This window comes from Mauremys reevesii, linkage group 21, assembly GCF_016161935.1.
Source record: "Mauremys reevesii isolate NIE-2019 linkage group 21, ASM1616193v1, whole genome shotgun sequence".
NCBI lineage: Eukaryota > Metazoa > Chordata > Testudines > Geoemydidae > Mauremys > Mauremys reevesii.
Window position 1 is genome coordinate 8166496 of NC_052643.1, and position 15948 is coordinate 8182443.

Below are 15948 nucleotides of genomic sequence, written 5' to 3' on the forward strand. Positions count from 1 at the left end.
AGTACCCAATATACGTGGAACGTCCAACTGAACTAGTCTCTAAGTCCACTACCCTATCCTGCTCCATATGCCTTTTCAAGACACATTTCTATTGTAACTCCTAAATGAAATCAAACCACTAACAATGGGTAGGTTGGAACGTGGGTGTCATCTTTTTTAGTAGACCTTTATTGACATTAAAAAAACAAACATTCAAATGATTTGAAACTCCTCAAGTTGTACACTCAGTTATCCTATGTAACCACAAGGATATATTATGATTACCTTCGTCCTCCTTCCCCTTCTCTCTTAATGTTTGTGCCTTGTCACAATTAGACTGCAAGAACCCTGGAGAAAGAACTGTATTCCTATGTGTCTATACAGTACCTAGCATAATGAAGCCCCAGTTTTGACTGGGGCCTTTGGGACCTAGATGGGTGCAACAACCACCTGATTAGTCTTATGAGAATCATTGGGGGCCTCAACTCCCATTGAGTGCAAGTCTTAGGGAGCTGGTTGAGCACCTGCTGCACCTTAGGGATCTTAAGATTTTCAATCAACCACCCACATTAGCTCTAGGATTGTAGGCGCCACTAAGCCTTGAGGACCATTGCTTAACCCCCCAATCTTCCTTAGGAGGATTCTTCAGAGGTCTCCCAAACACTCATCCTTCACACATTTTTAGGAGACTCATTGGGGCCTTCTTAATTCATAACCCAGGCAAGCGTCCTGAGGCTTGGCAGGGGCCCTCAAACCTGCCCACTTGAGTGGAACATACAAGCCTCAAGGGGGTCATGGTGCCATCAGTGACTCTCAAGATGCTCTTTGGGGACCCAACAAAGCCAACCGCTCCCCAGAGGCCTTATGAGGCTTGTTCATCCGTGACACGGGCGGATGACCCTATTTAGGTGTTCATCAAATTCTGCTGAGCATAATAAGCTATCTGGGATGGCTGGGGGTGATGAGTTATTGGGGGTCCAGTCAGCCAGATAAGGTTAGCAGGGAGTAGGAAGCCTTCCTGATGTGTCCCATAAGGCTTGCAGAGGTGAGAGTGGGATTGGGGCTCTGACTACTCTCCTACTACAGAGTAGTTGACAGTCTCTCTTACTCTGATTACCACAGAACAGGCAAACTCCAGTGTTCCAAACACTGGATATCCAAAACTCTTTTCTCTAACAATCAAATCTGTTCCCTTACCCTAAAATTGACATAAAATGCAAATTCATTATGATTAATCCCCTATTTTGCAAAGATTTTGTATTTCCTTCCAAAGACTTTTGTATAATTGGGAGTTACCACATAGGTTTTATATATATTGTGCGTAGGATACATATGAATGATCTCCGCTGTAAATATAAAATGTTAACTTGAATTAAAATACAACTAAAATTTGCATAAAGCAATGTGTTATGGAGACAAACATGGTCAACGTCCAGCATCTGTATTTCTAGTACCTTAAGGTTCAGCTTGGTGTTTACAGGATCCTGAACTTCAGAAGTTGATAAGATACTTGCTTCCGACTTCACCATCTGCTGAATATCCTCAGGCTGCAGCTTCATAGCATGGTTATCAGCAGTGGATCCAATCCCAAAAAAATCCAATATCACCACCCAGGTTTGCAAAGTTATTAAAACGTCTAGACAGTTGAAGTCAACATCCACACTACGGTTAATTTTGTTATAGCGAGAAGAAAATTCAGAATGTTTCTTGTCCACTAGGAATATATTGATATGAACCAATGAATCATCAAAGTTATTTTTTCCAGAAGGCACCTTGGATTTGTTTAATGTCGGAGAAGGTGGGGGAGTCAAAGGATACTCAGAGTCAGCATCTTCTGTGTGTGCTTTACGGGAGGCACAAGTTGGTCTTTGGTACAACTGAAAGACATTTGGTGCTTCTTCCATGTGGGAGGGGAGGGAACGTGGCATGTCTGGATACTCCACATGGGATATTGAAGGGCAAGATTGGGAAAGATATTCCTTGTGCGCTAAACTGGATGGTTTGGGTGCTCCACGGGACACCATGAGGTTCTTATGCGTAGAGTCTGGACTTTTTTCCAACAGGTCTTCCATCAGCAAAGAACGCAAGGTAATCTGAACGGATAAAGTATGTGGATGATCCTTAGTGAATTCAACATCAAAATCCTGAAACTTCAAGCTGACCAGACCTTGTGCTCCAAGTGTAAGATCTCCACATAATTGAACCTGGAGTTCTGAAATACGAAAGTTTGCTTGAATCTGGGTAAAAGACTTTGTTTCCCTAACAGGCATTGACTTGTTTGGAACAGCAGAAAAGCTGGAATGACTGAACAATCCATTCTCCTTCCGTTCATTCGAGAACTCTGAGCCTACACTGCGAAGCGATACAGAAGGAGAACTAGGACAAGTTGAAGATGTAGAACTGGTTGCAAATTTATTCAAATCTTCATTGTAAATTAAATTGTCGAGGGTTTGCAAAACTTGCTCATATACATGTTTTGCTAACACCACCTGCATTTAAAAACAAACAGTCATAAGTCTAGTATCTATTAATATTTTCCAAGCTCAGCAAATGTGTAAAAAACATCTCCACATTTTCTTAATGTTAAAATATCATTGTTTCAACAATCAACTTGCATTAAAGTTCTGAAAACATCATGTAGCAAATCTTGAAAAACATTCTACTCAGAATCAATACTGCTTAGGTGTATCTACTTTGCTTCCCTCCATTCACCACCTCCACCACCGTTACTTGATTTTTAAGAACATTCACATGAAAAAGGCATTTAAATTCTTAACATTTCATCTGTTCTACAGCTGTTTCTTCACATGAAGTCATAATCCTCTGTGTCACACCATCATAATTTCCACAACAACTAATCAATGTCACAGGCAGAAACTGGTACACAAATTGAACAGTTCCACAAATTCAAGATTTCAACATCTCCAGTAGCATAAAGCTTGTGTTGGAAACACCAAACTCAAAATCAGGGGATTCAATCCCAAAGAGAAAAATATAATTTTTTGATCAATGATAACTTTGTGTTCAATTACAGAAACAATTTGATCTTCTAAATGCCACTTCATGCCATAGTTTTTGCAGGAATTGGATTTTCTTAAATTAATGCTGGTGAAAGTTACCAGAATGATAGCGCTGAAGAGTTAATTCTTCTGCTTATCGACAGAACAAGTACAGCATGGGCAGAAACAGTATAAGCTTCCCAACACCAGCCCAAACAACTTGACCTTGAGGAAACACTTCTGGGATGAGAGGAAAGCCAACTTTCTATTGTTGTCTGTAGCAGAGTGCTGATGCAAAAGCACCTAATTAGCCCCTGCCCAGTCAGCTCCAATCAGGAGAAACAGATTGGGGCTGATGGAAAAGGCCTGATGCCGGCCTGAGGATTGGCAATAACTGCTGGCCTGACAAGCCAAGGGCTATAGAGGCTGGGAGGGAGCCAGAAGGCAGGGGGGCAGCCAGGGAGAAGTCAGCCAGGGAGGGAACTGGAGGCCTCCTAGCTGAAGGCTGACTCTGCCTGTAAAGGAAGTGACTAATCCTGTAAAGCTTGTAGATAGACAGACACTGGTGGTGGGATAACTTTAAGTAAATAAAGACACAGGTGTTGCACAACCCTGAAGCCTCTCTGAGGCTTATTGGGGGTAGCAAGCGGGCCCCAGGAAGAGGGGCAGGACATGAACCTTGTTACATTATTGAATCCTTGATCTTTGTTGAGATTCCTAACAAGCATGCCAATTAGGATAATGGTAGTGCGGGTTCTTGGTGCTGTGGACGGAGGATGACTAGGAATGAAAGACCATCAACTCATTTCAAGCAGACTACCAAAATGTCTTATGGTACTAACTTCTGGACAACATGGCCCTGGGTTAGATTTGAACTGGCAATATAGAGGTAGAATTCTATATTCCATTTTCCAGTTCCCTAAACAACCCTGCCCCTGACATTATTCTTCTAGATTGTCAAAAAAGGCTTTTTAATTAAAAAAAAAAGGCTATATTCAACTGTGAAGTAAAACATCTATATTAATATTGGTAAATATTAAATTATTGTACCTGAAGAGGGTTGACAAATTTCCCCTCAATTCTCATAATGCTTGATATTCCAACGTCTTCATCACTCAAAGGGAATGTCAAATCTAAATCTCTGTTTATTGGGATCTTTTCCAATTTAAACTGGATAGTGGTATTGTTCAGAATGTGGAAAGCTGTTATTAAAAGATATACATACTTACATTTTTATTCCCAACATCTACAGTATTAAATACTAAATCACATCATACTGAAACGTAACTGTCAAATTAAAATAAAGGCAAAAATTACATCATCATGGAATATATTATTACCTGGAGACTGAAACTGGCGCTTTTTTGATATGGGACTGAATAAGTACAGCCCAGAAAGGACAACAAGTCTGCTTTTGCTGATCTAATTCTGAATCTTTCGGTTGCTCTAAAAACTTTTTTCTTTTTAAATTGTAGTTCTGATCATATTTTAGCAAAGCTGTGCATGGAGGCAACTATTCAGTTTTCAGATTAGGAGTGCAAAATCTGGATACAAATAAATGTGAATTTGTCCACATTGTAATTAAATTCCCAAGCAGCACATTTTATGAAGAGCCTCTTTTTAAACAGATATTTATTTAAATACACTCAGGTTTTAACGCTACTTGCTAGTCAAAAGAAAGAAGCCAAAGTTTTTCATGTTACTTACCATGACCTTTATGTAATGATTCAAAAAAATCATGACGAGTAAAGTTGGCTTCCTCCTGGCTAGTAACACTGGGAGTACCTGAAGGAGGGTGTAACCCCTGAGTCATCTCACTTGCAGACTCTTTCCTGACCATAAACTGGTTGCTATTTAGAGAATACATTTTAATATCTTTAATTTCAACTTGCAGTCTGTCACTTCTAGACTCATCTTCTCCTGGCACAAAATTCTGAATAGATATTTGTCCTAGATGTCCTACAAGCAGTTCAGGGCTACCTGGCTTGCGAGGTATTGATACAATTGGTGACTCAACATTTACATTTAAGATAAGCTTAATGGTATCAGTTTTGAGAGATGATGGTCCAAAGCCATCTTCTTCATTATCTTCTAAATTGAAAGGGTCTCTTAATCGTGGTGTCGTATCAAACAGAGAAACCATTTCACTGTATTCAGCAGTTTTAGTTGCCAGGACAGAGGTAACTTTTGTTGCTGCTGTCTTCAGCATGCTGCAGAAATTCTCTTCCAATTCATCCATGGATAAAGTTAGTTCTTTCAGAAATTTAGCTGAGTGGTTGTAATGTAAAGAAGCCATTTTAAGGTTCAGGGAGCATTCTTCTTTTGACTGCTCTACAAAATTGAAGCTCAAAGCATCTGGGAGGCTACTTTCCTCATGAAGCCTGGCAAATAGAGATTCAAAGTAGCCAATATCATTGATGAGATTTTCATACCTTACTGTATTCCCTATGCTGACAACATACTGGTTCTTAACATTATCTTGTGTCAGATCCATAAGGTGCAGGCAGCCAAGAGAGCCATTTACATCCAACTTGTTACACATGGAGACATTAACTTTGGTGCCACCAATGCTCGCTGTTGCAATTTTTCTGCCATATTTTTCTCCATTTGTCATTCCAACTGTCCTAAGGAGGAGTATATTTAACCAGTGAATGTCCACTGCTACTTCTATATTTCGTGCATGAGTAGACTGAAAGGTTTCCTGCTCCCTGAAATTTCTTTCCAAGTCAGTCATTAAAGGTTGAGGGCTAGAATCTTCTTTTTCCTTTGGGAAGGATTTCTGGAGAAACCCGATCAGCTCAACAATTGTCTCTGGGTTAAGAATGATATCCAAGTTGTTCACCTGCACAGATATCACTTGGAGCGTGCTGTCCAAATTCATTGATGGGCATTCTGCACTCACAAATTGATATTCCAGTTTAATTAAAGATTCTTGATCTTTTGCGTAATTACCAGATGAAATATTTGAGGCTGCTGCACATTTCTCTGTCAAACTGGCCACATCAATTGGACAGGCTTCATTTGGTCCATAAATAGGAGACTGTGCCCTACTATCTTGAAGTCTTCCTGTCGGAACATCAAAACTAAGATTCTTGTGAGAAGCCATCAAAAGATCAAAATCAGAGCCATATGTTTGCATAGTGTCAACCAGTAATAAGCCATGAACAGTTAGTGACACTTCTGCATCATAAGGCCTCTTCACAAAATGGGCATTGGTGCCAAAAACCTTGAGTACAGAGATATATCGCCCATTGCTTTCAACACCCAGCTGCATACAGTTAACTTTAAATTCAGCTAAAAGAAGTTGAGATTCTACAAGAACCTCTCTAGTATGTTGTTCAACCATCATAACACTCTGTGTTAAATTCATTACAGAATCATGCAAACTTCCACGCTGATCGACTTCTGTGAAAATCTTCTCTTTCCCTATGTGTAAAGCATCTGGGGACTTAGTTTCAGATGTACTCAGCCTTGCAAAACAATTCTTCAGAGCTGATATTTTATCCTCATTGATATGTATTTTCAAGTCTGGTAAATTCCCAGATAGGACAGCTCCTGGGTATTTTGGATCAGATGTGTATATCAATCTGCGCTCCAACTGCAAATGAACATTGAATTTTTCTACCACGTGAGTTGGACCCACATCGCTATCCTGAACATGTTTCCAATTATCTTTCACTCGTCCAACCATGATCTGAAGATCCATAAATGACAACGTGTATCTCTCATACATTTTTTTACTCATTAAGTGTGCCTGTAGTTGTTCTTCACTGATTTCTCCTCCAGTCAATTCAGATGTTTTGATTCCACTACTTGTGCTGGCCTCAGAAGGTGGGGTATTGGGAGGAGTTGCAAGAGGTGTTTTATATTCATCATCACTCAGTTCATTGGCCTCTGATGACAAACCACCTGCACTCTTCTTTTTAGACTCATCTGTAGATTAAAAAGGAGGGACTCATCAAAATCATACATTCTTTTCCTTTGGATACTTCTAAAATATTGACCTTGTTGTATTTTTTGATTTTAAACAATGGTCAAGAAATTGTCAAGTGCAATACTCATGTAGTCCCCGATCTCTTATCACTAGATTTGATAACAGTAAGAACGCAAAAAGAAAAGTAACCACTATATTTCTTGCACGTGGTGCAAAAGTGACAAACATATTTTTAAAAAACAATTTTAAAAATTACACTTGTTAATTTTTGTTAATCTATTATTAAAATATATTATTACTATTACTGAAGGAGATTAGAGGAAAATATTTTTCCTATGTTGATGTGATGCATTTGACAACACTTTGGGCCTGATTCAAAGGCCACTGAAGTGAGATAATTCAGACTAAATTGACTTCAATGGGATCAACCCTTGTGTCTAATCAACTTTACTGTCCATAGAAGAGAATCAGTAAAAGACTAATCTTGCAATTTCCACTTTTGTTTCTGTGTGATTTAAACACAGCATGAGAGGAGAGAAAAATCATGCCACTCAAAAGAATCTAATTCCTCTTTAAACATTACTAGGGACCCAAATGGATGTTGTGAAAATAGTTTACTCAGAGTTTGCCCAGTTCAATCCATAACGTAGCAGTTACTAAAAAAAGCTGTGAAGACCTTGCAGAAATTGGTTTTTCGATATGCTAGAAAGAGGTAGAATGGTATGTCTAAGGACCTTGAGGGTAAAATCCTGGCAAAACTCCCAATGACTTCAGTGGGATCAGGATTTTACCCTGGACTGTAGAGTTTATCAGCATCATGCTATTTTCCACTGAGGAGACATTAAGGGTACGTCCAGACTACCCGCCGTATCGGGTATCGACGAGACGCAATATATTGATCCCTGAACGCGCTCCCCGTCGACTCCAGAACTCAGGTTACAGATGTAAATTGCCACAGGCAGACTTCAGATTTCATACTAGGTCCTATAGAGGTAAGGCCAGCCCTGGACTAAAGTTTACCCCCTCCCAACCTTCCCCAATAAATATGGTGTTAATACTACTAAAACTGTGTGTGCGCCCAGGCAAATAGAAGAATGCTAGAGTAGAAAAAAAGTGTGTTTCTACCTTATACATATAAACAGCTACAATTTATTTCCAGGTCATACCTTGAGAATTGGTAAGTAATATTCTCCCCAAGTCCAATACTACTAACACCGGGTCCACAAATTTGAAGTCATCAGGAAAGATCACCTGAGGGGCGGAAATATCAAGGCAGACTGTCCAACGTTTGCTGTTTTCCTGAAAATAAAATAATATTTTTCTCCCATTCGCAAAACAAATGCAAGAGTCAATCCTATCCAAATTATGAAGTTCAAATAACAAATCTCCACTGATACTAAGTTATCTGTATAAGTATAACATGCATTTGACACTGTTTTATGAAAAAGTATCAGAGCCCAAATATTTTCTTCTCAAAGAAAAGATCTTTTAATTTTTTCTCTTGTTATAATAGCTACTTATGACATATACATTACTAATACAGTTACCCTTCAATTTTCAGGAAGGGCAAAGTAGTTTCCGAGAGCAGCTGAAAGATGATTACTACATACTTGGAGAGAATTTAAAAAAAAAAAAAAAAAAACCAACACCCAACAGCTTCTATTGATTTCAATGGGAACTTGAAATTTGGGGAACTTTGGGGATCCCTTCCATGTTTCAGAACTAATATAAAGGGCAAGGAAACAAACACATTTCTGAGAAAAAACTTACAATGAAATCTCCCACTAGTAAACGATCAATCGTTTGTCTGATTTCAGCTTTTGTCTGCATTTTTAGTTTGTTATACTGTCTTCTAGCCGCTTCAGCCACTCTCAGCTCTAGCTCAGACTGATATCCAAAACCTGTATGAAAGATACAAATCTAACTATGTATAATTTTGTTCACATATTGCTGAATCAGGAAGAAGTGAGAATTTATTTACTGTGATTTATAAAAATGTTAAAAATGTAAACCAAGTTGTTATTTTTTCCAGGAAAGTACGTAACAACAGACAGCCAAAAACTGCATCTATAGCCTGGAGTGACCATTCCCAATAACAGCCCTAAACACTAACTGTATTACAAATGAGTATTTGGCAAAAACAGAGCTTTTAAGCAAACAAAGGATTTTTTAAATCCTTGTCTGATCATTATGGCGGGTCACACCTTCCATTTTAATTTCCTGAACAAAATCTGACTAAATATACTCACGGGAATTTAAGGAAAGGCTATGAGGCAGCTAAAATCCTTCCTAATTGTATCCATGTCCCTTGAGGAACATTCTGATCTTGTGAAAAGGAAGGAAAACTATTTCTATACTAGGCCTGTCCCATATCTTGCTGCTATCAAACTATTAGTATTCAAACACTAAGGACTCAAAAAGAATCATTCACTGCTCCTTATTCTCACCCTTTCTGCCCTCAGAAGCAAACATACAGAGCTGAAGTTCTAATGGCAGCTGACAAAGTTCAAGCTCAGGTCTTAAGCCCCCAGGACAAGCAAGGATTAGTTCAGGGAAGCTCTATCCTTACGGAAGAGACACAGCAACTGTAAAAAGGAAGAGACTCCCTCTGACCAAATCCAAAAGTGGCAACAATAGACTTGAGAGAGGGACAGACTGTGATAATATGGCATCTACAATAGTAGCAAATTAAAGGTGGAAGTGTAGGGAGATATCCTGAAGGCATATCCTTTCTACTTCAGAAATCAAGAGAAGCCCTGCACTATTTCTTGATTTGAATTTACAACAGAAACTCTTATTGCTGCTTTACCATAGTAAATATGAGAAATCAATCAAATTTGAGAAAATAAATAGGACATGAAAAAAATATAAAATAAAAAAGGTTAACCTGAGGTATGAACCCTTCCCTTGTAGAAGAAATCGGCTACTTTCTTAATGGCTTGTGGATTGTAAATAATATTTAGAGGTCTGGTACTGACTTCCAGGCGTCTCTCAAAATTGCTGTGGGCTGGGTTTCTCTCATACAGCATCTCAAATACTGGTGCATCGGGGTCTGCATCTGAATCAAGATAACAAAAGAATCTAAAAGAAATCCTGTCTAAAATAGCAGTATGGAGGGTATAAAAATAAATGTTTAGTTTGCATGGGGGTGGTTAATATCTGATGATCACTCATACTTTAGTATTTAAAATTTTTTAATTACAATGGATATGCCCATGTTGGTACAACAAAAGTAGCTCAATTTAAAAATAAACATTCGTAGACTTTAAAGGTCAAAAGAGACCACCGTGATCATCTTTTCTGACCTCTGGATACCGCAGGCCCCAGAACCTCACCCGCCCCCTCCTGTAATATACCCCTAACCTCTGGCTGAGTTAGTGAAGTCCTCAAATCATGATTTAAAGACTTCAAGTTATAGACAATCCACTCTAGTTGAAACCAGCACGTGACCCATTCCCTGTGCTGCAGAGGAAGGCGAAAACCCCCTAAGGTCTCTGCCAATCTGACATAGGGGGAAATTCCTTCCTGACCCCAAATATGGCAATTAGTATTTGTCTATAATTAAACAACTACAATTTTCAAAACTGGGTACCTAAAGTTAGGTTCCTAACTCAAGCAGCAACCTCATTTTCAAAGATGCTGAGTATCTGCAGTTCCTACTGAGTTCAATTTATCAAAATCAGGCCATTTATTTAGGTGCATAACAACCCAATCTTGCAAATTTGCTTTGCAAAGGTGGATCTCTGAGCCCATGCAAAGCCTCATTGACTTCAGCGTGGAAGATACCCTGCAAGTTTCTCTATGCAAGTTCAGAGCCTAAATATGGAAACAGGAGCCTAACGTTAGGCATCAATGTTTGAAAATTTTTAGCCTAAGTATTTCACTAATATGATTTTCAAATGCATAATCTGGTTGCATGCTCAGATCAGATATAAAAATGAAAATATTACCAGTGCTCTGATTAGTCATTTCTGCAGATGAAGTTTGGAGACCAAAGGAGGAGACGCAGCCAACCTCTTTTTGCTAATTAGAACAAAAAAAAATTGAAGACCATAAAACTGAACATAAAAATAAGCCATTTAATGTACACACCCCAAATTCAAGTTGTGTTTTTCCTTATTATATTTGTTGCCAATTTTACAATGCAATGTGATTTATAATTATTATTATAATGCCATTATACCATGTATTTTTTCTTCATATAACCAATAATGAAAGAAAGGAAAACAATTTGCATGTCAACATATAAGAAGGAAAAGCTATCCTTCTTAGTCAACAAGCTGATGTCTGAATAAAAATTGCAAGTGGAAATCACATTTCTACTAATTATAGTTAATAGACTTCAAGTCTTCAAGGCTAAAGCAAAATCAAATCTTTCATCCACCTCTGGTAGAAACACTTCAATTCTTCAGTGACAATACTAGAAGAAAAGTTCCTGGATCCTAGGTTTGTGGTCTAGAACTAGATGCAACTGAAGCAGGGGCGGCTCTAGGAATTGCGCCGCCCCAAGCAGGGCGGCACGCCGCGGGGGGCGCTCTGGCGGTCGCCGGTCCCGCAGCTCCGGTGGACCTCCCGCAGGCACGCCTGCGGATGCTCCACCGAAGCCGTGGGACCAGCGGACCGTCCACAGGCATGCCTGTGGGAGGTCCACCGAAGCCGCCTGCCGCCCTCCTGCGGCACGCCGCCCCAAGCGCGCGCTTGGCGCGCTGGGGTCTGGAGCCGGCCCTGAACTGAAGCAAGTTTTCCATGGGAACCAAGGTTTTTCGAAGGGGCAGCGGGGGAGAGAGTTGGTAAATAAAGCAAGGACCAACAACTCTCTAGCTAACTAAGCAGCAGTCCAACAACTGGCTCTGAATAATAATATCCAGAACAACAGTCCCAAAGATTAAAAAATGGGAAGAGCTCTATGGGGGATCCTTGCAGAGAAAAAAAGTCAAACATCATTCAGACATTTTCCAGTTTATAGATTTTCTTCTGTGCTTATGATGTTAATGCTTCATACTAAGATACATATGAAGATTAACATCAGTATTTTTATATTCATGTTTTGCTACTTTTTTTTAAATTTAAATATCAATCCTATAATGGCAACAGTACTATATCAAGACGTAATTGCATTCTTCTACATACAGGATTCGGGAAGACAAGAACAGGAAATATGGTTCCTTCTGTTGCTAAATCTCGCAGAAAAAGGCCACCCAGTTGAACTGTGAGAAGGGAAGAACTTCTGCGGGGAAGGGATTCTGCTAAGATCTTTACACCTGGAAAATAAAGACATAAGTGGCTATATTGCATTCTAGGGAAAATAAATGTATTTATGCATGAGAGATACAAGTGTCATCTTACATATTCATAAGCAAGCTAAGAAACAAGACAAGAGCTAAGACTGGACAGTTATGTTTCACTGACAGCCTTTTAAACCATCAGTTTCTCATTGCTAAGCGTTTCTTCAAATTTAAGAATTAAAGCTCTTGTAATATAAGGGGAATTATTTATTTATTTATTTATTTATTGCAAGTAATGTGATTAGAAGTGTCTGCAAATATTTGCCTCAAAATGTTGAAAAATGCATTTTGGAACAGATTACTAACAGCATTTGTTGCATATTTATTTCTAATAATGCATTATCTCAACTCAGGACTAAATACCAGAAAAAAAATTCAAGTTATAAAATTTGATTACTGTGAAACTGTTCAAATGTCAAAGTAAAAAGATTTATTACCACGCTCTACATAATAAAACTTAAATGAAAGTTCAATAAATTACTTTCGTATTCACACTCTCAATTACCTACTTCAATCCTAAAATAATTAAAGCGGTAAATGTATAAACTAACGAAACACAGGCTTACCAAGGGAAGTGAGATCTGAACTTGAATTGTTTCAGTACTGTTCCATGACATTAGCTCAGTCATGAGTGGCTGCATTGTTTATAAAGCAGGCGAAGCTCTTGTCCTATTTTAGGTATGACAACTATCAAAATTTGAAATATGTTACCTGAAAATTCCAGCTGCATGAAAGCACTTTCATCTATACAGAGGGCCCTCTTCTCTTTATGCAACAAGGTGACAGTGCCACCGTGCAACTGGAGATTTAATTTCGCAAACACATGATCTCTCTTTGTAAATGTGTTCATACTGGAGGCATCTGCAGCTGGATCAAAAAATTCATCAGCACCTAATTTAAAAAGGAGAACAAGGTGAGTTTAACAAACAAGCTACAATGACGGCTAGTGAGCAAAAACTTGAGACTTCATTTTTGATGAAAGACAAAGATGGCCTAACTACGGGGGTGGGAGGAATGAACAAGTAGACAACAGCTTATTACTTGCTCAATCAGAGCTCAGCAGTCTATACTTCTTCTGCAATAGTTATCACTATGAACAATTAAAACAGTGCAGACAGCTGCAATCTTTATGCTGCTTTAGAAATAAGCCATCTCATCAACTCTAACAAAAAACCCACTGAACTTTTACTTTAGTTTTAGTTGATGATTAAGAAAATTATATTTTTAAATGTTTCTCCTTTATACATATTTATTTAGAAATTTTAAGTCTACATCTCTCTCCTTTTAATGATATGAATTTTAAAAATAATTTCAGTTCATCTTTAACAAGTATTTAACTGAGGGTACATCTACAGTGGGAAAAAAAAAAAAAAAAAGAAGCAGCCCCATGGCAGCAAGCCTCAGAGCCTGGGTCAACTGACTTTGGCTTGTGCAGCTTGCACTACAGGGCTAAAAATAGCAATATAGATGTTCCCATTTGGGTTGGATCCCAGCCTCTGAGACCCATGCCCCTCATTGGGCTTTAGAGTCCAGGATGCAACCCAAGCAGTTTACACTACTGTTTATAACCCCATAGCACAAGCCCAAGTTAGTGGACTCGGGCTCTGAAACTCACTGACACTTTTCTTTTTTTTCCTGCATTATACACATTCCCTAAGGTGATAATTTGGATATAAAATATTATCATACCCAGTATCTCTTCTGGATTCCACTGTTCTTGTGTTTCTGGTAGCAGTCCCTCAAAAGGTTCACCTTCGTATGTTTGCTGAGCGTATCCATACCAGCCCCCCCACCCAGGAAACCAAGACTGAAGATACTGCAGCATCCCTCTGCTACTGCTGCATTCAGAGTCTGCAGTAGGAGAAACTCCAGGGGACTCAGACAAAGGCTCTTTAACACTCTGTTCCAAATAAACAAAATCAAACACACATTAGGATAAATAAATGAAAAGAAACTTTGTCTTAAAAATACAGAATACTATTTCCAACTATGATTCCATCTACTATTTATTTACTGAACATTCCTAAGCATAAAGACCATACAATGCTGTTTTCACTTGTCAAATACACTGCTGTGTTGTCTAAACGAACTATCATCAGAATCTTGTTTTATACATTGTAAACTTATCATTACCATCGTTAGCTACTGCGTATTTACAGGCATATGCATGAGTTAACATTTCTGGATTTATCCATATCGGTTTCTTAATTTTTCTTAGTGACTCAATCAACTTAACAGTTGCCAAAATCATTTGTAATGCACCCTAACCATAGCTCAATCAATAAGCATTTACTTTGAATAGAACTCTCACTCAGGGTTACAATCAGTAGTCAACATTACATCTTATGAAATGGGCCTTAAAGGGTCAATGTTTGTACATTTATAAAAGGACCAACTCTGCACTATTTATTCCAGGAAAATTCCATTATAGGTTTCAGTCTTAGTTCTCTCTTTTAATATTAAAGAGCAAGAGAGTTGCTAGTATGGAGCTCAATGTTATCGTCACCGACAGTCAGCATATGGCTAGGGGAGGGGGCTTGCTGCCCAAGCACCCTAATAATAGCACTCAGCATATCACAACTGAAGAATCGGAGCATGATTGTGGTTTTAGCACTGGCATCGCACTGCTCAGCATGAATATACCGTACGTGCTACAATACCTTTTACAATGAGGAAAATACAATTTCTTGTAATACTGCACCTTTAGGTTCTCAATATTATCCAGTGTACAGAAAGTCACTCACCTCTGCTACGTCATGGAATTTGTCATAAACAATCTCATGTAAAATCTTCAACTCCTCAAATGTCTGCTCTTCTTCAATACGATGTATTTCTTCCTGCAGGGCAAAAAGGTATGTTTGTGCTGGTTCACAGGCAATTAAAGTTTTATACTCTTCAAAAAAATACACTCTGAAAGGGAGATTCTTTCAAGCATCTAAAGGATTTAGCAGCACAAGCGCACAGATTTTCATTGGGACATGTGCTCCTAAATCCCATAGGTGAATTTGAAAATCTCCACAGAAGATACTGGAACACAGACATATAATGGGAATCAAAGCCAATTAGTTCATTTGATATACAATTAAACTGAGTGCATCTATGCTGCAGGCACGTAAGAGCCAAAATTGGAATTGAATTAACGAAAATGGACAAGGAAAGCTATGAAACTACTTTCTGTGAAGAGAATTCATTCCTTGAGGCCAGATGCATCAGAGACAGTGTACTTGGTAGTCTTGTTCCAACTCTTGCATGATAAGTGAGGACTTGGATTGTCTTCAACACCAAGTGTGTATGTGATGGTGGGAGGTGACTTGCAACCCTAAAACAACCGTTTCTTGGATGCTTGAAGGATCTTACTAACAGCAAAAAATATATATAAAACCAAAGATTGTTTTCAGTGCCAAAAAAAGACTTGCCTATTAAGTACTGTTTCCAAAATTTATGACCGGGTATATAGATGCTCAAATCCAATTTCAAAAGAAAACAATTTGATGATATACTAAGTAAAAATTTACAAAATTAATGAAATATACATTTTAAAAAACTACATTAAAAAGTTATTTAGGTTACAAAGTGAAGCCCTCTCTATGCACTGAATGAGGTAGTGGTCTACAGAAACAATGTTATAATGGAATTAAGAGAGTATCAAACTGCATAGGCTGCATCAGTTGGCAACCATATATCTGACATTCATTAACTTCTAAGTGTTTTATTTTGCAATCTAAATAATGTTCCTTTAACATGGTTTTTT

General features: G+C 38.4%; 1 protein-coding gene across 9 annotated transcripts in view; it reads right to left on the reverse strand.

Moving 5' to 3' along the window:
* Positions 1–15948, reverse strand: part of VPS13D (vacuolar protein sorting 13 homolog D) — a 182156-nt gene that overhangs the window by 151109 nt on the left and 15099 nt on the right. For all 9 annotated transcript variants that reach the window (XM_039508774.1, XM_039508778.1, XM_039508782.1 and 6 more), the window contains 11 exons: positions 14942–15034; positions 13887–14097; positions 12909–13088; positions 12043–12173; positions 10863–10935; positions 9800–9970; positions 8683–8813; positions 8079–8211; positions 4686–6911; positions 4029–4180; positions 1434–2468 (listed from right to left, as the gene is read on the reverse strand). In XM_039508774.1, coding sequence (XP_039364708.1) covers positions 1434–2468; positions 4029–4180; positions 4686–6911; positions 8079–8211; positions 8683–8813; positions 9800–9970; positions 10863–10935; positions 12043–12173; positions 12909–13088; positions 13887–14097; positions 14942–15034 — 4536 coding nt within the window. The remainder of the gene's footprint in view (positions 1–1433; positions 2469–4028; positions 4181–4685; positions 6912–8078; positions 8212–8682; positions 8814–9799; positions 9971–10862; positions 10936–12042; positions 12174–12908; positions 13089–13886; positions 14098–14941; positions 15035–15948) is intronic.